This window comes from Myotis brandtii, unplaced genomic scaffold (genome assembly GCF_000412655.1).
Source record: "Myotis brandtii unplaced genomic scaffold, ASM41265v1 scaffold793, whole genome shotgun sequence".
In the NCBI taxonomy this organism is placed as follows: Eukaryota; Metazoa; Chordata; class Mammalia; order Chiroptera; family Vespertilionidae; genus Myotis; species Myotis brandtii.
The window spans coordinates 1,532,436-1,559,546 of NW_005371193.1; the positions used below are offsets into that span (position 1 = coordinate 1,532,436).

Consider the following 27,111-nt stretch of genomic DNA (forward strand, 5'->3'; position numbering starts at 1 on the left):
CAGTTATTTATTATAGGGTGTGACTTGCAGTTTTATGACTCTTAGAAACTCTGCCATAATTAATGTCTCAGATGCTACCTTTAAAATAAGACAAAATATTTTATCTCCACATCTTAATGATCAGCAGGTGCCCTCTTATTTTTCTTGTTAGCAGTAATTGAGAATAACTGTCTTTTTTTCCATGAAGATTTTTTAAAACAGCTTTTTGAAATGCTAGGGTAGCAATCAGGGTACTGCTCCTGCTTTTCAAAGCTTTCATATGAGTGGTATAGACGTTTCATAAGTGCGTCACTTGCAACTATTAGTTCTTTAGCAGAATGCTCCAGTATATTTATATTTTGTCATGTACTGTCTGATGTAGTAAAGCTCAGAGGCTTGAACTGTAAATTTTTTAAGCTACTGTTTTGTTAAATTGATTGACATTAATCCAAGAAGTGAAAAAAACACACAAACTTACTGGTTGTTTAGTATTTGGAAACTGGTTATTGTGGTTCGGTAATATGAGTTTTGGTGTTTATTTGGTAGAATTCAAAACTGTAATATTTAGAGTTTTGCATTTAGCAAGTACCTAAGTGCTCGCTACTCTCCATGGCAAGCAAACACCCCCCACCCCCCGCCCCAATCCAAGGCTGTTGACTTCAGAGCGCTTACATTCTACATATCCCTCAAACTAGTCTACTTAAGGAGAACATTAAAAGTACTGTTCCATAGCCTTCTGAATTTGCCTCCAAAGAAGTGCCTCTGATACGTAATTCTAATCTTAACTTCTCTTTACCCATTTTAACCATAGTACATCTAACTATCCATGGCAAGCAAACACCCCCTCCCCCCAATCCAAGGCTTTTGACTTCAGAGAGCTTACATTCTACATATCCCTCAAACTAGTCTACTTAAGGAGAACATTAAAAGTACTGTTCCATAGCCTTCTGAATTTGCCTCCAAAGAAGTGCCTCTGATACGTAATTCTAATCTTAACTTCTCTTTACCCATTTTAACCATAGTACATCTACTCCATTGCTGGAAGTGCCATAGGTTGCAATAGCCTGTGGATGAGCAAGACCTCTCTCTAGTAATGTCTTTGAACACTGCTAATGTGACACAGGCTTTGTGCCTTTGTGGTTTTATTCAGCCAACTTTATACATGTTGAATTCTTTGACTCTTATTGTTCTTTGCAGTGTTCTACTTTGTCACTGTCTTTCTGTTAATGAGGCACTTTCAGCTCCACAGTAGTTTAGTCAAAACTCAGTAAAAAAAAAAAAAAGAAGAAAAAAAAAAGAAATTCTCTGCTCCGGCCATTTAGACTCTGTCAAGTGTTCTTTGTCTGTTGATATCAGGTTGTGGAGTCATACGTAGTTCTTTGCCTGTTGGCTGTCTGACTATTCCTTAACTGTTAGATCTTGGTCGAGTTCCCTTAAGTCTCTGAGGCTCACTTCCCACATTTGTCAAATGAGAATAATAATACATACATGGAGTTATGGGTGAGAAAGAAATGATAAAATAGAGGCAAAATATTTAGGATAGCTCTGGACACATAGTTTACCTTCATAAGATTTAGTCTCCTTCACACTTTTGAATCCTATTGATTTTTCTTCTACCCATTCCACAATATCTGGTGGGTGTTTTAAAAAATATTCATTTATCTACAGTTATATTTTTCACATTTGCTGTTATCCACAAATGCAAATAAATGATTTTATTATTTATTTATTTATCCATCCTCCCAGGCATTAATGAAGATTCTAAATAATGCCTAAGACCCATTTTGGAAATCACTTCTTTACTTGGTTCACTGCTATTTATCTTATCCTACAGTTTCATCTTTTAACTGTTTTCAGTTTTTTGTTTTTGTATTTTAATCATTGTATCATGACATTAAGCCCTAATTGGAAATGTAATTTTGAACAAAAATTTTATGGAATTTTTACAAATGCCTCTGTAAAATCCAAAGGTATTAAATCTATTTGCTATATTCCCTTTTTTTTGTAATTTTGTCCTAAAAAACAAAAAAAATTAAAGCATGTTTTAATATAAAGCAGTCTGCATGCTTCTGTATTTCATGAACCCATTAAACTGATTGCTTATGGATTTTTTCTTTAATACTTGTCCCATTATTTTACTAAGGATTCAAGTTAGACTTATCAGGTGGTGATCACCAGGAGCATCCTATCTAATAAAAGAGTAATTTGTAAATTAACTGTCACTCTGCGACAAAGATGGCGGGGCCCATAGCGGCTGGGGTGGGACGCTGGCAGCGTCACCCTGGCAACATGAGCCCAGCAGGCATTACCTCGGCGACCCGCCAGCAGGCAGCACCCAGCAGGCAAGCGCGGCCCGCAGACAGCACCCTGCCCTGGCCGCAGCTCAAGGGAGAGAACAATAAGTAGGCGAGGCAGGAGCCTGAGAGATCAATACAAAGGGGCGCCTGCTTCAAGCCTCCGCGTACACACACACACACACACACACACACACACACACACACACACACGGGGCACCCGCTCCGAGCCTCTCCTGCCACGTCAGTAGGACATCCACTGAGGGCTCCCGGGCTGTGAGAGGGGGCAGGCTGGGCTGAGGGACCACCCCTCCCCAGTGCACAAGTTTCGTGCACCGGGCCGCTAGTACTTATATAATTTTGAAGATTGGTACCTTACTTGTTTTTTCTAATTCTTTGGTACCTCCTCAGTTCTTCATGATTTTTCAAACATAATTATAAGTGGTTTTGGTAAGTTTTTTGTTTGTTTTTAAAGCCAGTTCCTTTAATAAGAAGATGCATGTCTCTCAGACTTGCAGACTTACATTTATTCCCAATTTCCAGATGTTGCATATCTCTTTTTTTTATTGTAACACAAGCCTACTTACTCCCCCCCCCCCCCCCTTTAAAGTATACTTCTGGTTGTCATTACATTTAAAGCTCTTCTATTAGCCATTTTTTGGGGGGGGGGGTCTATTTCCCCCCAGATTTATTTGCATTTAGCCCTTTTTGTTCATTTTCTTTAATTTGATAGAATTAATTCATGTTGCTTTTAAACTTGATTTTACCTTTTATTTTCTAGAGGCAAGACACATCACAAATAAATTGAACTATTTCTAGTTCATTTGTTTTTAACACAGAATTCTAAACTTGGTAGAACAGCATCAGACACTATTATTCTTTGCATGTATTCTCTGTCCAACAGATTTTCTTTTTGTCCCTCAATTGTGATGTCTTTTAGAATACTGCACCTTTTTTCATATTCAGTGTTTTGCCCAGTTCTTCTCATTGTAGGTGGTACTTGCCATCTTTCTTTAGGCTGAGAATTAATTTTCTGATTCAATATCTGTTTCTTACTGCTTTTAATGGGACAGGTGGTTTTTTGTCTCAGTAATTTCACATTCTCAGTTAGTTCTTCCCCAGTAATAAAGGTTAGGTGTGTAAAGGTTTCTTCTCTGGGTGTATTTTGCAATCATAAGTTGTACTAATAACATCTTTGATACATGTTGCATGGCAGAATTCTTACCAAGACAGTATTTGGCAGTTTAAGGTCTATCTGAGCACCCAGTAGTTTAAATTATGTGTCATCTAGCCAGAGACAGTGGTTCTCCGCAAGTTCAGAGTGCTTTATTTCCTTCGTGCATTCAGTCACTCCATTGGAATATGTGGCTCTAGTCTGTCTACCACCCAGCAAATGTAGCTGAGCTGATATGCCCAAAGCCAAAACTACCAAATGGCTTGCATTTGGACTGTTTTGCTCTTGTTTGTGACAGTTCCTGGTGGCCTTTCTAATTGGTCAGTCCCCCCCCCCCTTTTTTTTTTTACTTTGCTTTTAATCTCCAGGTATGTTTCCTTAGCATTCTTCTTCCCGCTCCCTCCTCCTCCTTTTCTTTCACCTCTTCCTCCAGTCTCCCCTTTTCTCACTGCCTTTTCTCTCACCTGTGTCTATAATTTAGGTCACATTCCTTAGTAATTCATTTCATTAACAAATATTGGTACGATTTAACCAATGGTCTGGGATAGTAATGCATTGTTGTTTATGTGTAAGTACATTTCTCTACAAACCAGTACAGTAGATATTATGTTGATTTTAAAAATTCTCTCTAATCTCCAATGTTTTGGAAAACTGGAGATTGGCAAAATTACTTTTGACTTTCTAATAGCTTCCCCAAAGACACTGGAAACCTGGGTGGAGTTTTAGAGAAGCATTTGCGATATCTAGGCTTTAGTAGCTATAATCTTTCACTCTTCTCTTTCTCTAAGACTTTTTAAGAGTTTAGATGAAAATAAATAAGGTCTCTTGGAGTATTTTTGACATCTTTTTGCAGCCTGGTGATATTTGCGGCAATAAAAGAGTAAAGCTGTCAGCTTTGTGGGAGTTTACAACTGGGACATTCATTTAACAAGCACCATTAGCCCTCAGACGCTTTCTCTTTCAAACCTCACAAATACCCAGCCAGGAGCACCTGCCTGAATTTCCTTGTGTCCCACCCAGAGAGCCCACAAAAATGCTCGCAGTAGCCAGAGTTACAGTTGTGAGCTGTGAGTAGCAAGAGAGCGGTTGTGAATGTGTATGGGAGACAACTTTTTGAAAGTGACCGGCAGCGAAGGATAAGAGTTTTGTGGTGCTGATTCACTGTTGATGGGAACAGGTTTAGATTCGTAGAGGAAAGCTGCAGCATCATTATAGTCCCAGCCTCCAGAAGCCAGGAATGTCGTTCTATTAGGAAGCAGTTCCACAGAGGTACAAATTAGGTCCTAGAGCCCTGGCTGGTTAGAGCATCATATCCATATGCCAAGGTTGCAGGTTCGATCCCCAGTCAGGGTACATTCGAGAATCAACCAATGAATGCATCAATAAGTGAAACAGCAAATCAATATGTCTCTCTTGCTCTCTCTCTCTCTCTCCCTCTCTTCTCTACGTCCTCCTCTCCCTCTCTAAAAATCAGTAAGTAAAAAAATAAGAAAGTTATTTTGTTTAAAAAAAGAAAATTAGGTCCTAGAAAAGCAAATATATATATGAGCAACAAAAACAAAAATTGGAGGTGCTCATTAGATGTTATTTAATAATGGTTTGATTCATGTTCTTAATAAATAAGATCCCGTGTTTCTTAAAACTATCCTAGTAAGTAATAACTATTTCTTAAAATATTTTTATTAACCTTTTAATATAGATGTTACTTTATCAACACTTTTAAATAATATCCTTTCTAGTCTAAAATTCTTCATGTTTATGACATCATTTAAATGTGCTTGCTTCATATTCTCTTCTTCATAATTTCAGAGGACTTTCAGGTACTCTTAAATAGTGTTAGGTGATGAGGTAACTTGATTTTGCAGGAGTCAATGCCTGTGGCTTTCTGATCAGAGTCATGCTGTACATGTGAAGTAGATGAGTATTTTTACATTTAGTAAGTGAAAATGAGAAAAGTCCTGAAAGCATCCGTTAATATTTTGGCTTTTCCAAATTATTCACTAAATAAGCATTCACACTTTAGCGATGTTTTCTAATGATTACATTATTTATATTGATTCCCTTTCTAAATCTTTAAACTTTCTCCTTGATTCCCCTTTAATCCCAACACATAGTATTTAATGTTTACCCACAGATTCGAAGAGAATTAAAATTTTTCCCAAACTCTTCTGTAAAGTTTTATTCTAACCATGATTGATCTGTGTGTCAGCACATTCATTCATTCATTTATTTGTTCAACAAATATTTATTTACGTCCTTCTCTGTGCTGAGTACCATAGGCAAAGCTAAACAGATAAAGTTCCTACCTTCACATGTTGCTTATATCTGCTAATTTCATGGTTTTTCTTTTATATAGATATCTCATCATGGAGTTAGTTACCTGTCAGAAAATCTGTTTTGTCTTTTTATTTTATTAAAAAATTTTTTTTTAAATTTATTTTTACTGATTTCAGAAGAGAGGAAGGGAGAAGGATAGAAAGATAGAAACATCAATGATGAGAAAGAATCACTGATCGGCTGCCTCCTGCACCCCCCTATTGGGGATCAAGCCCACAACCCAGGCATGTGCCCTGGCCCGGAATCAAACCTGGGACCTTTCAGTCTGCAGGCTGACACTCTATCCACTGAGCCAAACTGGCTAGGGCAGAAAAGCTGTTTTTTTTTTTTTATAACTCCCATACTAGTTTTGAAGATTAGTATATATCAGTCTCCCTTGTATCCAAAGGTAAAACCATTCATGGTTTTTTGTATACAGGGATGTATTAGTCAGCTTGGGCTGCTATAACAAAATAATCATAGACTGTGGCTTAAACCACAGAAATGTATTTCTCACAGCTTTGGAGACTAAAAAGTGTAAGATCAAGGTTCTGGCAAGGTAGGTTTTATTCTGAGGCCTCTTCTCTTGGCCTGTAGGTGGCCAACATCTCACTGTGTGCTCACATGACCTCTTTCATGTGTATGCTTGGTGGGAGGAGGAGGTAGAGAGAAAGCTTTCTGGTGTCTCTTAAGGGCACTAATTCCATCAGACCAGACCTCACCCTCCTGACCTCAACTAACCCTCATTCCCAAAAGCCCCACCTCTAAATACCATCACATTGGGGATTAGGGCTTCAACATATGAATTTGAAGGGACACAAAATTCAGTCCATAACAGTTAGTATTGCTAAAAAGTTCAAAAATTAGTTACCAAAATGCCTTTCCATAGATAGTCTATGCAAAGAGAAAAATAAATGCAGGAATAGCTTCTGACAGATGGGCTTCTCTCTGGACAAAGTTACTTGTAGGAATTCAGAAAGTCAATTTATACTCACATTTCTTGAATTATTTCATATTTTCCCTACTTGGCAGATTTGTCTTATTTTATGTCTTTTCATCTGTTTCAATAATAATCTATTCTCATGCTTTATACCATCTGACTTCCCATTTTATATTTTTCTGTTCACTTAACATCAAAGTCACTTAAAACTTTTGTTCTCAGATGACATTCCTAATCATCATTCAGAAGGGGAAACAGTACAGATCATTTTGGGGGGTCTGTGGTGAGCATGGCACATTTACTTGCTTTTGCAGAGTGCCCAGGCAGGCGGCCATGACTCAGGTCTCTTAAAGTCCAGCAACCTGAGTATTTCTCAAGTTGTACTCTTTCGGTCGTAGTTCTTTTATGTGTCACGCATGACTCTATTCTCATTATTTTCCCCTTCAAGTTCTAAAACATCCCACCACCCAACTTGTTCATCTGTGACAATAGCTCTTTGGTTTCCTGTCTTCTGTCTCAGTTCTAATTCTTCTTCCCAGTGATGAAGAGTATAGTTACTGAAATAAATGCACACTTAATTTTATACTGAGGTTTTCCTCAGACTTTTTCCATATTCTTGAAAATATTCAATGTATTCTAAACCAAGATTAGGAGTACTAGCTTAGAAAGACATATGCACATCCTTTTTTTTCTACTTAACTCTCTCAACCCATAGTAGTTTCCTACTCTTCTGTTTTCTCTTCTTGCCTTTGAGTTTACCAGCTTTCATTTCTTTCCCAGGGTTTTGAAAATGGGCTTTGGATTTGAGCTTACACATATTCGGAAAGATAATGATGTTGAGGAACTGAATAGAGGGAAATACAGAAAGGTAATAAAATGTTTTTTTCGTTTGGTTTTGTTTTTCTTTTTAGCGTTCCCGTCCACTCTCTGCCAGTGATGCAGAGATGAAAAACCTTGTGGGCTCAGCCCGGGAGAAGGTGCCGGCGAAACTAGGTGGTTCTGTGCTTGGTCTGTCAATGGAGGAGGTGAGATAACTCTGTTTCAGGCTTTTGTGGTTCAGAGAACATTAGTGAGTTACTTATAATATTCATGACCAGCTCCTATCTTATATTGAAAAATATATTGATAATATATTATATTGCATGTAACCAGATCTCAATATATTATCTTATATTGAAAAATATAAGATTCAAGATGGGGGAAATTTTTTTTTCCAGAAAACAGCATCTTAAATGTAATTAATTTCTCCCTCATGCTTCTTTCATATTCTTGGATCATAACTCTTTTCTATAACCACATGAATTCTAGTTTTCAAAATAGATAGTAATTTTATTTTATTTTCCTCTATGTAGATCAGAGTTTTACGGAGGGTGAAGGAAGAGAATGATCGGAGAGGTGGATTTATTCGGATATTCCCTACATCAGAGACATGGGAAATATACGGGTGAGGTGACTGCCTTTTTTTTTTTAAAATCTATACCTTACGTCCACACAATTGGATTAATTGTGACATGGTGTCATTATTGCTCCCCACATGGTGCTTTTCTTATTTTGTTTGTTTATTTACTTACTAGGGCCCGGTGCACAAAAATTTGTGCACTTGGGGGGGTCCCTCAGCTCAGCCTATGCCCTCTTGCAGTCTGGGACCCCTCGGAGGATGTCCACCTGCTGGCTTAGGCCTGCTCCCTGGGGGATCGGGCCCAAGCTGGCAGTCAGACATCCCTCTGGCAGCCCGGCAGTCCTTGGGGGATGTCCACTTACCAGCAGGGAGCAGACTTAAGCTGCAGTCGGACATCCTTAGTGCTGCTGAGGAGGCGGGAGAGGCTCCCGTCGCCACTGCTGTGCTGGCAGCCATCAGCCTGGCTTGTGGCTGAGCAGAGCTCCCCCTGTGGGAGCGCACTGACCACCAGGGGACAGCTGCTGCATTGAGCATCTGCCCCCTGGTGGTCAGTGTGTGTCATAGTGACCAGTCATTCCCAGTCATTCTGCTGTTAGGGTCAATTTGCATATTACCCTTTTATTATATAGGATAGAAGCCTGGTGCACGGGTGGGGGCCGGCTGGTTTGTCCTGAAGGGTGTCCCGGATCAGGGTGGGGGTCCCGCTGGGGTGCCTGGCCAGCCTGGGTGAGGGGCTGATGGGTGTTTGCAGGCTGGTCATACCCCCTTCAGGGTGGGGGTCCCCACTGGGGTGCCTGGCCAGTCTGGGTGAGGGGCTGAGGGCCATTTTCAGGCTGGCCAAGCCCCCCGGCGATGGAAGCTCCCAGCCTCTCCTCTTTTTCTTTTTTCTTTTTTAATTCTGGGATTTATTTACATTATATAATTGAAACTTTGTAGCCTTGAGTGGAGCTCAGAGCCGGCCCCAGCAGGCAGGAAGCTTGGCTTCCTCCATCGCCAGGGGCAACCCAAGCCTCCTGCTTGCTCCAGCTCCGTGGCCACGGCCGGCTGAAAGCAGGTATCTGGGGTTTGTTTATCTTCTATAATTGAAATTTTGTTTTCTTGAGTGGAGCTCAGAGCCGGCCGCAGCAGGCGAGAAGCTTGGCTTCCTCCATCACCGGGACAACCAAGCCTCCTGCTTGCTCCAGCTCTGTGGCTGCTGGCCGCCATCTTGGTTGGGTTAATTTGCATATAGTTTGCTCTGATTGGCTGGTGGGTGTGGCTTAAGGTGTAGCAAAGGTATGGTCAATTTGCATGTTTGTCTTTTATTAGTGTAGATAAGACTATGAATATCACCAACCCAAGCACTAGAGCATTAACAATAATTTAATCTACCTATGCATTCCTCCTCTTTTTTTTTTTAATCCCCTGCCTCTTTCCTAACTACCCTCCAAATTTAGGATTGGACACTCCTAGATTTTGTGCTTATCATTACCTTGTTTTGGAAAAAAAATGTTTTATCATCTATATGTGTGCCTAAGCAATATATTGTTTATTTTTAGTTATTGACATCTGGTTACATGCAATAAAATGCATCCATTTTAAGTGTACAGTTTGACGATCAGTTTTAACAAATATAAACACCAGTTAAACCACCGCCATCACCACAGTCAAGATACAGAACATTTCTGTCACCTCCAGAAGTCCCCTTCTGTCTCTTTTAATAGTCAGTCCCCCATTACCTCAAGTCTCAGACATCTGCTGATCTGCTGTATGTCACTCTAGTTTTTCTAGAATTTCATATAAATGGAATCATACAGAATGTACTCTTTGGTGTCAGGATTCTTTTGTTTGGTGCAGTGTTTTTGAGATTTATTCATGTTGTTTAAAGTAATAGTTATGTCATTATTGTTATGTACTGTTTCAGTATATGAATATACCACAATTTGTTTATCTATTGGGCTGTTGTGGAGCATTTGGGCTGGATCCAGTTTGGGGCTGTTATGGAGAAAGCTGCTATGACATTCATGTACAAGTCCCTGTATGGATGTATGATTAGATTATGTTTCTTTTGGATAAATACCTAGGAATGGAATAGGTGGGTCATGTGATAAGGGATAAAGGGTAATAGTACCATTTACCAGTATAAATGCATGAGCGTTCTTCTTGTTCCCCATCCTTGGTAACACTTGTTATTGTCAAGCTTTTACTTTTAGGCATTCTAGTAGTAGCATATCTCTATGGTTTTAACTTGCTCTTCTATGGATAATGATATTGAGCATTCGTATTCTGTTGGCCAGCTGTGTATCTTATTTTTCTATTTTAAATTTAGGATTTTTATCTTTTTTTAATATATTTTTATTTCAGAGAGGAAGGGAGAGGGAGAGAGAGATAGAGGCATCAATGATGACAGAGAATCATTGATCAGCTGCCTCCTACACGCCCCCCATTGGGGACTGAGCCCGCAACCCGGGCATGTGTCCTTGACTGGAATCGAACCTGGGATCCTTCAGTTCCCAGGCCTATGCTCTATCCATTGAGCCAAACTAGCTATGGCGGATTTTTATCTTTTTATTATGTGTTATGAAGGACTTCTGATACAAGCCCTTTCTCAGCTATTTATATTGTGAATATTTTCTTCAAGTCTGTGGCTAGCTTTTTCACTTTTGTAACAGTGGCTTTTAAAAAACAAGTTTTAAATTTCAGTGAAGTCCAGTTGTTCAAATTTGTATTAATACATATTTACTGAGTATTAACCAAGTATTAATATTTGCCTGGTACTTTGGATTATAAACCAAATATTATATGGGAACCCTGCTCTTTGAGAATTAACGGTAAGATTATGGAGAAATTGTGTGTACATACGATAAAAGTAGCTCAGATTTTTGTCATTCTATGTAATTATAATGTACTTAAACACATCATTGTTTTGCTCACTTTAATTATGAGGAAAGTAAGGCTCAGTAATGTGGCTTGTTTGTGATCTCACAGTGGGACTTGACACAGGGATTCTGACTCCAGATTCTACTTTTGTCCTGCTTCGTCATGCTGCTTTCCGAGAACAACTTGACTCTCTGAGACAGTATATGACAGGTCCCTCTGATATACACTAAAGGCCAGGGTAGTTCAGACAAAGGCACCTCTGTAGACTTGGAACAGTCATATCAGGAAGGCTCCCTGCAGCAGGGTGGTCTGAGCTACTTTTGGAGAATAGGTTCTGAACGTATCCAGACAGAGGCAAAAGGATCAGTGGGAGGTGTGGTGTGATAGGACCGTAAGGAGCCTTGCCTGGCTCTACTGCAGGATCCATGTTGGGGAACTGTATGGACAAAGTGTGGTATAGATTATCCAACTTTTGAAAACTTGGAAGAGAACGTGTATGCCTCCAGCAGTAGGCATCAAGGAGCCAATGAAAGCTCTGGAGGAATTTCTTGATTGAAACAATCTTCCATCCACATTCTCATGTTTTTGCATCCCCCATTTCCAGCTTCATTTGACCTTTTCTCTCAGCTAGATACGATTTTTTTGCTGGTGGCTTTGTTTTCATTTTCAGTTTTATTTTCTGAATTTAGTATATCCCCTTTAGTAATCCAAGACATCCTGCTTTTATTTCTTATTTTCTAAATAAGCCCTCTATTCCTTGTATTATATTTGCTGCTACTCTAGTATTTTATCATTTAAAAAATATTTTTGTTGATTTCAGAGAGGAAGGGAGAGGGAGAGAGAGATAGAAACATCAGTGATGAGAGAGAATCAGTGATTGGCTGCCTCCTGCACAGCCCACTCTGGGGATCAAGTCTGCAACCCAGGCATGTGCCCTGCCTGGGAATCGAACCGTGACCTCCTGGTTCATAGGTCGACACTCAACCACTGAGCCATGCCGGCTGGGCTATTTTATCATTTTAATTTGAGCAACTGCCTCCTCCTTTGCCACTTTAGAAACAGTACATTAGTAACCTGCTACTTCTGTACTTGATTCCTAGTTTTATTTCTATATTTTCTGTTTTCAATAAGCTTAAGAAATAACCACTTCTTTTCTTTTCTTTCAGGTCCTACCTTGAACACAAAACCTCCATGAACTATATGCTGGCAACACGTCTCTTCCCGGACAGGTGGGATTTGCTATTCTTATAAATTTGGTAGGACTAGATCACAAAATTAGGGAATAGAACATACAATGAAAGAAAAACTGCTCTATAAAAGTCTTTATGTAAAAGCTTTGATAGAAAGGGCCTTGCAGAAAATACAACATAATAGCTCATTTTTCCAGAATTCATTCACTCTCAGTGCTTTGTAACATTTCCAGAGGCTAAGAATGTTAAACTAATCAAGCTGCCTTTATGTAGAGGGGAATATGTGCTTATCTTCTAACAAATATGCCTTTTTGTTAATCTATTAACCAAATGGTGTTTTGGAATATAAAACAAATATTAGATGGGATTAAAGCATAAAGATCTTTAAATTTTAAAGATCTTTTAATTTTAAAAGTTAAACCATAAAGATCTTTAAATAAACTTAACAGATGCCCTAAACTTTATTCTTTTTAAAGGAAGGCGCTTATTCAGTGCCTTTTTACTTTAGACACAATTTTAGCAGACATGATCATCTGTTTTTCCAGACCAGAAGAGATTAGAATGATCAGATTAGAAAGGTGGAGGGGAGGTAATTCACAAAATAAATACACTGAGAATTGTAAGAAATGACAACTGATAACCTTAATACAAGGGAAAATAGGGGGAAATGATGGAAAACAGACATTGGAATTCAAATAGCATAGCAATCAGAGACCGCTCAGTCCCACATATTTTTCTTGCCCCTGAGACATAGCTGCATTACAGTGCAGTTCAGTAATTGACTATGAAAATAAGGTACTTTAGTTATTTAGAGAAACCTATATTCAATTCAGGGTACATGTCCTTTATGCAGGACTCTCTTTTTTTTTTTTAAATCCTCACCTGAGGACATTTTTCTATTGATTTTTAGGGAGAGTGGGGGAGGGAGAGGAAAAGACAGAGAAACATCGATGTGAGAGAAACACATTGATTGGTTCGCAGGATTGTTAAACAAGATACCCAGATTTCAGCTGTTTCTTGCAATTTCATGATCTGTTATCAGGAAATATGGGATTTACAATTTCTCTCTGTAACTTTATGGTTATTACCATTGATGAACTAATTACACTGTCCAACTTGTAATGAAAGAAACCTTCAGATCTACTTAGAAAACATAGAAGCCTGGTTTTTTTTATGAGGCTCCCCATCCTTAGAGTTCATATGTGTTACTTTTCATTACTTTGGTTTTTAGTGGATGAGTACTTTCAGTCTGAAGATTTCAGTCTTTCAACTGGAGGAAGTATACCTCTCATCCTGCCTTTTCTCTTCGTGTGGAACTTTGTTAGATGAATTTTGGATCTTTTGCTATTTCCTTCATAGTTCTTTACTTTTTTCTCAGATTTTTGATCTCATTATCTCTTAGATTTAAATTCTGGGAGACTTCTTGAACTTTGTCTCCTAAAACTCTAAATAAATCTAAACTCTAACAACTTCAGCCTTACCTGTTTTGGTTATTTAAGACCAGCACAGAAGAGGGTTGTTCAATTTATTTTTTTACTTTGGCAAGTATAATTTTAATATCAAAGAACTATTTTTGCTTTCTGACTAGTTTTCATAGTTTATGGATGTAATATCTTTTCACATCTCTTTGACATTTTTTTTTTAAGAACAGTTTATTGATTTTTAGAGAAAGAGTAAGGGAGAGGGAGAGAGAGAGAGAGAATCATCAATGGGAGAGTGCAACATTGATTGGTTCCCTCCTGCTTGCCCCTTACTGGGGATCAAGCCCGCAAACTGGGCATGTGCCTTGACTGTGACTCTAACTGGCAACCTCCTGGTGCACAGGACTATGCCCAACCAACTGAGCCACACCGGCCAGGGCTTTTTGATATTCTTAATTAGTTTATTTAGTGTTCTTTTCTGGTTTGTGTGTGTGTGTGTGTGTTTATATTATATTTAATTCTTCTGGATTAGTTCTGTTTGTTCATGTCATTTTTTCTAGTTTGTACTGTTATATTTCCTCAAATACTGGTATTTGATGATCTTTGATTTCCAGTCATATTTATAAGTAATGGACTGTTTGCTTAGGATAGGCAAGCTACATGAGCTTCCTCACGGGTTGTATTGGTCTATTTCTGAACTGATGTGGACTCTGGGCTTGTGTCTAGGTCTTTCCATATTTGGGCTTCCCATGAGGGAAGAGGAGGGCAGAGTACCACAATAGCCAAAATTAGGAAACATTCTGCTAGGGGTAGCATGCAATAAAAAAATTTGAAATGTAACTTGTGCTTTTTAATTAACACATTCAATAACAAGACCTAGCAGTGGGTCTTATAACCACCATACTTTCAAAAGTATGGCAAGTGTTGGCAATATTTTGAGACTCCTCTTAACAACTCTAAAGTAATATGAAAAAAGATGTTACTTCTTTGGGTAATGAAATCACAGTAATACCACTGAGGATGCTTTCTTGCATGTATATGAAGGAAATGCTAAATTTCAGTTAATATTTTTTCTATCTACTCCCTGAATTCTTTCTTCAGGCTCCAGTTAACACTTCTGCATTCTAAAAACTTGAATTAAAAAAACCCTGAATTTCCCTATTTAGCAAAGAAAGGCCTTCATGATCTAATCTTGACAGCCTTTTCAGTCTAATCTTCACTTCTCCACACAACCCATGGCCAACCAGACCACATCTACATGCTCTTTTATGCCTCCTTATCTTTACATACTCACTATACCTCAGAATGATCTTTAGTCCATCCCTAACTTCTTTTTCTAACTATGTTCTTCATTCTCTTACCCAGACCAGGAGAGGTTCTTTATCCCTCAGTCTGATTTAAATTCCCATATCAATAATAATAAAAGTGTAATATCCTAATTAGACCGGACAGCTGAACGACCTTCCGGACAAAGCTGTAGCAGCGAGGGCTGAGGCAGAGGTGGCTAGGGGTGATCAGACAGGCAGGCTAGCAGTTAGGGGCGATCAGGCAGGCAGGCAGAGTGGTTAGGTGCGATCAGGCAGGCAGACAAGCAGTTATGGATGATCAGGCAGCCAGACAGAGGGGTTAGGGGAAATCAGGCAGGCAGGCAGAGGCGGTAGGGGCAATCAGGCAGACAGGCGAGCAGTTAGGGGTGATCAGGCAGGCAGGTGAGTGGTTAGGGGCGGTCAGGCAGGCAGGCAAGCAGTTAGGGGCGATCAGGCAGGCAGGCAGAGTGGTTAGGTGCGATCAGGCAGGCAGACAAGCAGTTATGGATGATCAGGCAGCCAGACAGAGGGGTTAGGGGAAATCAGGCAGGCAGGCAGAGGCGGTAGGGGCAATCAGGCAGACAGGCGAGCAGTTAGGGGTGATCAGGCAGGCAGGTGAGTGGTTAGGGGCGGTCAGGCAGGCAGGCAAGCAGTTAGGGGCGATCAGGCAGGCAGGTGTCCGACTGCAGTTTAGGCCTGATCCCACAGGGATCCCTGCGGGATCAGGCCTAAACCGGCAGTTGGACATCCCCCGAAGGGTCCCAGATTGCGAGAGAGTGCAGGCCAGGCTGGGGGACACCCCTCTCCCCCCACCCCCCATGCATGAATTTCATGCACCGGGCCTCTAGTTATATTATAATTGCCTGTTTTCTAACTAGTCTGTCTACTGTATAAGTTGACTTTTATGAGTAAGTACTTTGTTATGTTCATTTTTGTCAGTATCAAGAATATACTACATGGTAGGCTCACATACAAAAACATGCTTTGGAAAAAATTGAAGAATTAAAATTGTATTTATTGCAAGCACTAACATCTTCCAATAAGGCTCTTCTCTTTTATTTGAAGTGATGTTTTTCCTCTTGCAGATTCCATTGTATTATTGTCAGAACTACTTTCAAACTAATTCTCTAATCATTTCTTATAGGTTAATTTTGTCTCTTTCCTGCCCTCCTCCACTCCTCCCTCACCTACCCACCCTGCTCTGGCAAACAGTATCTTACATACTTTCATACATTGTGATAGTAATTTTAACCCTTTCAAATTAATAACACCTGGGGATCTGGTAAACCATGTTTATCCCCTGGTCCCACCCCCAAACTCTGAAGTACTAGTATTTACTAAAAAGCTGCATAGGTGATGGTAATGTGAAGTCATGATTGCAAATTAGTGGAAAAAACCATTATATGATGGAAAAATTAAAATAATCTTGAGACTTTCTGATGACAGTAGGACAATATGAGGACATTAGAATGAATAGAAGACATGGGAAGGAAAAGACAAAGCATTTTGGTGAAGACAAACTTTTCACTTGATTTTTTATAGGTAGAAAATCTTGATATTGATTGCATTTGTGTCTTAAAAACCCACACAATACCAAAGGTTACACATTGTGTAATTCCATTTATATAACATTTTGAAATGATACAATTTTAGAATGGAGAACGGATTAAAGAGAGCCTGGAGTTAGGTAAGCAGTGTGTTGTCACGAAAGAGCAACATGGGATCCCTATGGTGAAGGAAGTGTTAAGTATCTTGCCTGGCACTGGACACATGAACTTGCACAGTGATAAAATTATACTGAGCTACATATACACATATACAAATGAGTACAAGTAAAACTGGGGAAATTTAAGAAAAGAGTGTTAAGTGAAAGGAAATCGAATGAGGAAAAAAATTTTTAAAGGAAAAAAACAAAAGCCAATTTAACATGAATGGCATTCACCTACTTTGGTTAGAGCCCAACAAGTGATGGAAAGCCCAACAAGTGTGGAAAATCTATTTCTCTTGAGCAGCTCTTTGGACCTCGTAAGAATGGAGATTGGTTTCTTTTCCTAATACAGTTCAGTGAAAGCATAAAGAGTACTGGAGTGTGAAACCTAAGCCCTGGGTTCAGATTTAAGCCTAGTAAGCTCCGACCTTGGGCATGTCATAAAATGGTCTTTCTATAAATGGGGCTAATAGTAACCTTCTTCACATGATTGTTGTGAAGAATAATGAGACTTGATTTGTGACTGGATATACACATGCAAGTAATTGTTACGACTTTTCTTTAGAATTCATTTGTTCTATCCCTTTTGTGTTTCGATCCTCCCTCAAGCTCCCGGTACTCTGTTCTTTTCTTGGCATGTTCTCAGTCATCTCTCTGCTTCTCCCTCAACATGTCTTCCCTGGCATAATTCCATGTTGAATCTCTACAATACAAATGTTAGGTGTGAGTGTGTGAACTCAGAGAGAATATCCGCGATGTGCTCTAACCCACTTGCCCTTTCTACTTCTGCAGGGGAAACCCAAGAAGAAGCTTATTGACAGGAAGAGCACGGTAACTGATTTTTAAAAGTTGAGCAATTTTTTCCATGTGCGTAATATGTGATCATGCACAGACTAAATATGCATGATACTTCATAGAACCATTTTCAATTTGGCTCCGCTTGAGTAGTAACATGAAAATGTTTTCTATCAAAACTTTATTCTGTAGCAACTTTTTACAAATGAAGTTTGGGATTTATGTACTTACTTATAACTACAGGTATATCATTTCAACTGATAATAATAGTATTCTTCTTTGGCTATGTAAGAGAGACCAAAATATTAATGAAATTTCAAGACTGCCCATGTTAGATTCAAATAAGAGGTTAAGTTTTGGCTTTGACATACCTGGACATACAGCTCTGCACCTTATGGGACTGAATAGAACTACTTCCAATTTGCCATGAAACTAAAAATATGCAAAATACCTGTGGCTGCTCACTTTGGCAGAGGAGAGAAAGAAAGGTCTTAGAGGAAGAGCTGAGGATGGCCTTATCCAACTGACGACTCCAACCACAACAAAACTCTTCAACCTAAACTCACACCCTCTGGTTTCAGACATTACATACATCCCCTTTGCTTTATATATCTTTAAAAAGCAAAATGAGAACAATAAGAAACATTCTGTATCAGTGGTCTCCAACCTTTCGGACCTCACGGACCACCAGTGGTCCACGGCCCACCCGTTGGCGACTGCTGTTCTTTATCTAGCTTTTGCTTCTACATTTAAGAATGAAGGTAAACTTGGTCTCTCACTCAAATCTTTTAAAGCATAAATCTAATTTTTCTTTAAAAAGAAGGAAAACTGCCTATCTAGCATGGCTCAGTGGTTAAGTGTTGACCTATGAATCAGGAGGTCATGGTTCAATTCCTGGTCAGGGCACATGCCTGGGTTTTGGGCTAGATCACCAGTGTGGGAAGTACAGGAGGTAGCTGGTCAGTGATTCTCTCTCATTATTGATGTTTCTCTCTCTCTCCCTCTCTCTTCCTCTCTAAAATCAATAAAAAAATATATATTTTAAAAGGAAAACTAATGACTGCCATTTAATTAAAGGAAAACAAATCAATTGTGTAGCTTATTTCCAAATGAAAGTCATATTTAGTGTTTAAGTTTTCTCAAGTTTTCAGTCAAGGAATATGCTTCCTAGATTATATACTATCAATTTTGAAATTAGAAAAAAATAAACAAAAAAGAACAAAAGATAACATCTTAAACAAGAATATTTAAAAATCAGTGAGTTCTGTCCTTTGTTCATTTTTGCCACTCATTTTATATGGCTTGGCCATCAGTAGGGTTTTTTTATGTGGTATAGAGGCATAAGCAAATGGAAGGTGGTGTGACAGACCATATGTTGGAGCATGAAACAAGTCCTAATATATTTAAAAGGATTAAAAGCATATAGAGTATGTTTCTTGACCACATGGGGGTTAGAAATCAGTAAAATAGAAAAAATCTCTAAATATTTAGGAATTAACATATTTCTAAGTAATCCACAGGTGAAGGAAGAGATGAGGAAGGAAAATTTTTGAACTGAAGGGTAATAAAAATATAACATTAAAATGTGTGGGATCTAGTTAAGGAGTGTTTCTAAGGAAATTTATATCTTCAAGTGCTTATATTAGGAAACAGAACTAAGTCACTGATCTAATATACATTTTATGAAACTGGAAAAAGAAGAATAACCCAAAGTAAGTAGAAGAAAGGAAATAATAAAGGACAGATACCAAATAAATTTTAAAAAACAATAAAGAAAATTAATAAAATCCAAAATTCGTCATTGATAAGATAGCAGAATTTATAAACCCTTATGTAGTCTGATCTAGAAAAAAAACAAGAGAACCCTAATTGCCAATATGAGATAGGAAAGACGATATCACTATAGATTTTAAAGACATAAAAAAGATATTATTAACAATCTTGTTGTACTACTTTGACAACTTACAAAAAATGTCTGAATTTCTTGTGGGAAGAGAACACTTAGTAAAACTGATATAAGCTAGAATACAAATTTGAGTATTTTTATACCTCTTAAAAATATTGAATCCTATCTAATAAAGAGGGAATATGCTAATTAACCCTCATGCTGTTGCAAAGATGGCGGCGCCCACAGCCAATAAGGAGGGAATATACTAACTAATTGACTGCCCTGCCCTCAAAGATGGCGGCACCCACAGCCACAAGATGGCAGCACCCAGTCCCCTCAGCCCTGTCGGGCCTTGCGAAGCCTCGGATGGCAGCAGCTGCCCCGCCCAGGGCCGCCTGAGCCTCAGGTAAGCAGGGCCGGCCGAGGCTTGTGCAGCAGCAGTGGTGTGATGGGGGCGTCACCTTCCCCTGATTGCCGGGTCGCCTCCCACCCCTAAGGGCTCCCAGACTGTGAGAGGGGGCAGGTCGGGCTGAGGGACCCCCCTCCAGTGCATGAATTTTTATACACCGGGCCTCTAGTTTGTAATAAAAAACCTTCCTACAAAGAAAACTCCAGGCCCAGTGGTTTCACTGGTAAACTCTATCAAGCATTTGAGGAAGAATAACAGTCTTACACAAACTTTCAAAAATCTAGGAAGGGACGCTTTCCAATTTTTTGTATGATGCCAGCGTAACTACTACACCAAAATCTGACAAAGACATTTAAGAAAAAGAAAAAGAAAATCATAGACAAATGTCTTAATGAACATAGATACAAATTTTCTTTTTTTCCCTTTTTTTAATATATTTTATTCAGAAGTAGAGAGAGATAGAAACATCAATGATGAGGGAGAGTCATTGATCAGCTGCCTCCTGCACGCCCCCTTCTGAGGATCAAGACTACAACCCGGGCATGTGCTCTGACCAGGAATCAAACCATGACCTCCTGGTTCATAGGTTGACACTCAACCACTGAACCACAGCAGCTGGGCTAGATACAGAATTTCTTAAAAGAATATTAGCAAATAGAATCCCTTAGTATGTAAAAAGGATAATACATAGGACTAAAGTGAGATTTTTTCCCGTAATGCAAAGGTGGTTTGATATTTGAAAATCAGTTAAGACCTGGCCAGTATAGCTCCTTTGGTTGGAGCATTGTCCCCATGTGCCAGGGTTGCAGGTTCCGTTCTTGTTCCAGCACATACAAGAATCAACCAATGGGTGCATAAATGAGTGGAACAACAAATCCATGTTTCTCTCTCTTTCCCTGCTCTCTTTAAAGTCAATAAAATAGCCCTAACCGGTTTGGCTTGATAGATAGAGCATCAGCCTGCGGACTAAAGGGTCCCAGGTTCGATTCCAGTCAAGGGCATGTGCCTTGGTTGCAGGCACATCCCCAGTAGGGGATGTGCAGGAGGCAGCTGATCGATGTTTCTCTCTCATTGATGTTTCTAACTCTCTATCCCTCTCCCTTCCTCTCTGTAAAAAATCAATAAAATATATTTTTAAAAAAATAAAGTCAATAAAATAAAACTAGTCAATATAGTTCATATTAAATAAAAGGAAAAACACCAGATGATCATTTTATTAGCTGCAAAAAAAAAAGAGGAGAAGGCATCTGATAAAATTAACATTGTGAGAAAACTCTTAGCAAATTAGGAATAGGAGGGAACTTTTCAATCTGATAAAGGCCTTCTCTGAAAAATCTATTTCTAACATAATACCGAATGGTGAAATATTGAAGATGTACCCCCTGTGATTAGCAATAAGGTAAGATGTCTGCTCTCACCCCATATATTCCCTTTGTAGTAGAGGTCCTAAGCAGTACAGTAAAGCAAATAAAATAAAAGGCATATAAATTGGAAAGGAGGACGTTAAGTGTCTGTATTCTTGTTTAGTAGACATCAGGTAACTAGAAAATCCCAAAATATCTACAGAATACAAGAACATACAAGTATATTTAGCAGTATCTTGAGATACAAGATAAATATACTAAAACATTTTTAAATATAGTAGCAGAAAATACTTGGAAAGTGAGATTTAAAATTCTATTTATAATAGCATTTGAAAATATAAAATTCTTAGGGGTAAATTTAACAAAATATGTTCAATACCTATACAGATAAAGCTACTAAATATTACTGAAAGAGATTTAAAAAGATCTAAGTAAGTGGAAAGATATGTCATGTTCATGGATTAGAAGACATAATATTGTACACATCAATTCTCTTGATATGTACAATTGATATAAATTGATCTAAATATCCAGTGCAATATCAATTATTAATCTAGTAGATTTTGTGTAGAAATTGACCAAATTTTTTTATTTATATGGAAATGCAAAAGACTTAGAATATCCAAGGTAATCTAGGGAAAGATTTAGAGTCCCTGACTTACAGAAATTCTATAATGCTATAGTAATCAAAACTGGGGGAAATTGATCACTGAAACAGAGGAAGAGCCTAGAAATAGACTCATATTTATAATGTAATCTAGTAGGGAAAGGAAACTTAGAGATGATTCATAGGCATAAACATAAAAGCTATTACTATAAAACTTCTTGAGGAAAATATCTCTGACTTTGGGTTTGGCAAAAGTTTTTAGCTATGACACAAAAAGCAATAAGCAAAAAAGAAAAATGAGAAAGTTCAGTTTCTCAAAATTAAAAACTTTTGTTTATCATAAGATACTGTTAAGAAAATGACTAAGTGAGCCATCAAAAGGAAGATATGTGAATAGCCAATATGCTCATGAAAATGTGCTTAACAACATTAGTTACCAGAGAATTACAAATTAAGTCATGAGATACCACTAAACATCCAGCAGAATAGATAAAATTATATCAAGTCATCTTGTATATTTTAATGTCTTAGAATTTTATTTGCGAATTATCTACACTAATAAAAGAGAAACATGCAAATTGGTGTCACTCCGCTACGCCCACCAGCCAATCAGAGTGACTATGCAAACTAACCCAACAAAGATGGCAGTTAATTTGCATACACAGGCGCAGAGTGAAGACTGAAGACTGAAGAGGCTTGGCCGCCGCAGAGAAGCCAAGCCTCGCTGTGGCCAGACCAAAGGCCTGGGTCCCGGGTGCCAGAGGAAAACTGGTGCCAGCAGCCAGGGGAAGGAAGGCCTATTTCGTGAATCTTCGTGCAACAGGCTTTTAGTACCTCAATAAAACTCAGGGGAGGGGAGAGAATGACAACATCAAATGGTGAGGATGTGGAGCTAATAATGGAACTCTTATAAATTGTCATTGGCTGTAAAACTGGTACAAGCACTTTAGAAAGATTCTGGCAGTTCATTAGAAAAGCCTAGAAAATTCCACTTGGAGATCTTTACCCAGGAGAAAGGACAAAACAAAACAAAACAACAACAAAAAAACAACAACACAAAATGACGTACACATATGTTTACAGCAGCTTCATAATATCCCAAAATTGGAAACAACCTAGGGATCTAACAACAGGAGAGTAGGTGAACTGTGGCTTATTCATACAGTGGACTCATCCTCAGCAACATGGAGGGATCAGTACTGATACACACAACATGGATGAATCTCAAAAACATGCTGTTTGAAAGGAGACTTACACCAAAGAGTTCATGCTATATGATTTCATTTTTACGAAATGCTACAACAGGCAACCTAAATAGGGGATGAACAAATTTAGAACGGTGTTTTCCTTTGGGAGTGTGAGAAAGGGATTGATTGGGAAGGGGCATGAGTACTTTCTGAGGAGATAGTAACATTAGAGTTTGGGTTTAGTATAACTGTAGGCATTTGTCAAAACTCATCAAATGGAAATTTAATATTTGGGTATTTCACTGTGTATAGTTTTTAGCTCACACACGAAAGAAAACCCACAAAAAATGCAAAACAAATATTGAATTCTAGGTAATGATATGGATATTGAAGTCTTTAGGAGGGAAGTGCACAGATGTCTGTGTCCAGCTTTGAAATCCTTTAAAAATTAAATGGGTTGATGGATGAAGAATGGAAGATTGGATGTACATGTGATGAAACAAATACAATAAAACATTCATTGTAGAAACAGCAGTAGGTAAATGGATATTCACTGTACATTGCTTACACTTTTCTGTTCATTTAAATATTTTCATAATAGTTGGCAAAATCAAAGCGGCTAAAAGGTATTACAGCTTAATTTATAGGGATTTCAATTGTTTATTAATTTGAAAAGTGTTCTATGTCAGCTGTGCACTAGGCAGTCTGATGAGCACCACTGATCCAGTGCTCAAAGCAAGCATGTTTCTTGCCCTTCTGTTTATCAGATTCATATTTTCCCCAGCATTTCCTGCCTCCATCCCTTGTACTAGTTAGGATTTATCTATCTATTCTGGGTTTCTTAGAAGCTCATAGTCATTATTTTAAAATATCAGATTTGTTTTATTTTCTTTATTTACTTGGCTAAATGTCTATCTTCACAAATATGTGTATGTGTATACGCGGGAGGGCGGAGCAGTGTTCAGTTGGGACTCTCATTTTTAAAGTTCATTAATTTGCTTCCCGTTTCTGCCTTTGGTGTCAGGACCTTCCCTGTTCTTGACTCAATTTTCTCCTCTAAAGAGAAGGCCTCCAAAAGATTTACTATTCTTTTCATCCACCCAGAAATCCCTCCAAGTCCTAAATAGACTAAAAGACACAGCCTTTCCATCGAACTCGGGGACTAAAAGCTTCCAGAGCAATGGAGATGATTCTTTGACCTCAAAGGGAATCCACTTTGATTTCTAGAGGGTTGAAGAGGGCAAGTTCAAAGCTGCCTGCCTTCACACACTAACATGGAGGCTTCTTTCTGGCCCAGTGACCAAGAACCCTCTTTCTCTTTGGTTATCTCTGCTGCCCTGTACTTTACCCAGTTCTTGTCTGGATTGGATCTGATACCTGTCACTTACTTATTTTAATGCCTAATGTAGCTGCTGCCGTCTCCTTTCCGCATCCCTTTCCCATTCATGAGCTGATTGAATTTGGCCTTGTCCTACATCTGTGTCTGCCCTTGGCTGTGCCTCTGACTAACTCCTGACCTATACTCGACACCTGAAGAGCCCTGCCCCCTCGCCCCACCTACTCCCATAACGAAGTAGGTTCTAAGCTAGGAGTTCCTCCTGTTGGAATACTTGAGGCTTGGAGTGTCCCAAGACCCTTCCCCTGTGAGTCTCAGTCAGCTCCGTGCTATCATATTCATGATTATTAGCCATTCCTCCCCTCATCTGGCCTCCGCTATATTTGTTAAATATGGTATAGTCAAAATAATATTTATATAATTCTAAGTTATAATGAATAACAATAAAATAAACACCTCTAGCCACCACCTAGCCTGAGAGTTAAAATGTTACCAGTATCTCCCGGTTGTTCTTAAGGCATAAAGTATTGGGTAGCACTTTCTGATCTCTGCAATAAATAGCCAGTATTACGGAATATCTAAAAATACTTAAACATTGTCTTCAGATATATTTTGGTTCAGAATATTTAACAAATTCAGGCCATTATGGAAGTTTTAATGTAGATTTCAACATTTCAGTTCATCTGTCAAACCTTTTAGAATTCACTAGAGTTACTTACTGAGCATGCCCAGTCTATCACCACTACAGATTTCTGTCAAGCTTAGCCTTAGAATAAAGGAGAGAACTTTCTGAAGGCTTTTTCCCCCGTAGAGTAACTACTGATGGAACACCGGAATTGAAGGTAGAGAGTATGAATTCAAAAGCCAGGCTGCATGCTGCTCTGTATGAGAGGAAGCTCCTGTCTTTGGAAGTGCGAAAACGTAGACGACGGAGTGGGAAAATAAGGACGAGGGCAAAATACCCAGGTATGTGCTGCTGAGCTTTCACCAAAGTTCAGTATCTGGCCCTGCCTGACTCATTTAATCAGCTTCTTACTACTCCATGAATCAGAACCACCCTGATCACATATACTTATTTTTGTATAGTCCTTTTTCTCTGAAACTGAATTTCAAAAGGATTGTAAGTTTTTAAACCTTCTATAACATTTGTATTGAACATGCGAAGCACATACATTTTGGTTTTTGCTCATATTTCAGCATCATATAATATCTGATACTTTACAAATAGCATTAGCTTAAGTTTAATAGAAGCCTCAGCATTACTGTTCTGTTATTTCATGATTAAATATTAAGTCCAGTTTATCCGTTGACATTGCTGAATGCTGTAAATATTTTAAACATGAACAGACCAAGTGGAACTTCTTTCTCTCCCAGATGCTCCCATATCCATTTGCCACTGACTAATGGACTGACTGACTTTCTTTCTTCCCCTCTTTTCCTCATTTGGTGAGCAGCTGTGTCAGGCACATTAGTCACTGGGGTTTCATTGGTGAATATAAAAGATTTGGCCCTTGTTCTCATAGACCTTCAAGGCAGTGAAGGAGAAGGGTAATGAATAAACATAGGAGAGAAAGCTATTCCCTGCTCTTTGTACCTTCATGAAAAGTGCCCTTCAAAAACCTCTAACACACTCTAAGAGATTTCTAAGATGTTATTTTGCCTTAAGTTGTGAGAGAGCCATTGGTATTATGATGAGAAACATCAACTACTGAAAATCATTACTAGGCTTTTAGAATATATAAGATTGGAGAGTGAAGTGTGCATGCTATTAATTTGTTACTTGTGGTGTTACTTAGTTATGGGTTTTTACTAAAAAGATAAAAGGAAGGTATTGGGAGAGAGGAAATTTTAATCCTTTTTTCAGCAACATTAGTGATTCTTCGCATTTAGTGATTACCCAACAAGCTGAAATGAATGTTAAAACTGAGACAGAGAGTGAAGAGGAGGAAGAAGTTGTATTAGAAAATGAAGATGAAGAACCGGAAGCTTCCCAGGAAGAGTTTGCAGGGTCCCTTGGAGAAAATCAAGCCAAATACACATCCTCATTGAGCACAACAGCAGAAAATTCACCCAAAGAAAATGCCATGAAAGTTTCAGAATGGAGTAATAAAGGTGAACAGTGCTGCAAAATTGAGACTCAGGAACCAGAGCCTAAATTTAACCTGATGCAGATTCTGCAAGAGAATGGCAATCTTAGGTATGTACCCTTTGTAATTGTAATAGTAAAACTGATAACAGCTAACTTGTATTGTGTACCAGGTACCGTGCTGGTGGCTTTGGAGCCATTATCGTCTCTTATTCACAGTAATCCTGTGAAGTAATGACTGTGAGATGATACTATTATTATTATTGAAACTGAGTCTTAGAGAAGTGGCTTGTCCAAGATATAAAGCTATGTTACAAATCCAGGTTTCATTGGCTGGAAGAATACTTGTTGGGTTTTAGTGTCAGGCACTAAGAGCACAAGGAGTTCAAGCAGCTCGTGATTCATGGAGACACTTAAGGAACAGGGGCTATGACCCCAACATGGGGTAAGTCCTCTCAGGACACAGTAAAAGGACTGATTGGTCTTGCTTGGGAAGGCTAGAGAGACATTAGGGAGGAGGCAGTATTTGAACCAGGCTTTGAGTCATGAGTACGATTTCAGGAGGTTTGGGAGATACCAACTAAGTGTGGAAGTGCTAGTAGAGGAAATAAAGACACAGAGGTGTGATAGAAAATTCATTCAGTCCCTCAACAGTATTTGCTGAGCACCTGCTCTGTGCTAGGAATTGTGCTAGGCTGCATAGTATCCTATCTAATAATAGAGAAACATGGTAATTAGCCGTACCTCCGCTACCCTTCCCATTGGCTAATCAGGGCGATATGCAAATTCACTGCCAACCAAGATGGCGGCCGGCAGCCAGGCAGCTTGAAGCGAACAGGAGGCTTGCTTGCT

General features: G+C 38.8%; 1 protein-coding gene across 1 annotated transcript in view; it reads left to right on the plus strand.

Annotated features, from left to right (window-relative positions):
• Positions 1-27,111, plus strand: part of TTLL5 (tubulin tyrosine ligase-like family member 5) — a 235,864-nt gene that overhangs the window by 75,899 nt on the left and 132,854 nt on the right. Inside the window, exons 16-21 of the mRNA XM_014531193.1 lie at positions 7,615-7,728; positions 8,056-8,147; positions 12,128-12,190; positions 17,380-17,418; positions 24,985-25,139; positions 26,064-26,370. Coding sequence (XP_014386679.1) covers positions 7,615-7,728; positions 8,056-8,147; positions 12,128-12,190; positions 17,380-17,418; positions 24,985-25,139; positions 26,064-26,370 — 770 coding nt within the window. The remainder of the gene's footprint in view (positions 1-7,614; positions 7,729-8,055; positions 8,148-12,127; positions 12,191-17,379; positions 17,419-24,984; positions 25,140-26,063; positions 26,371-27,111) is intronic.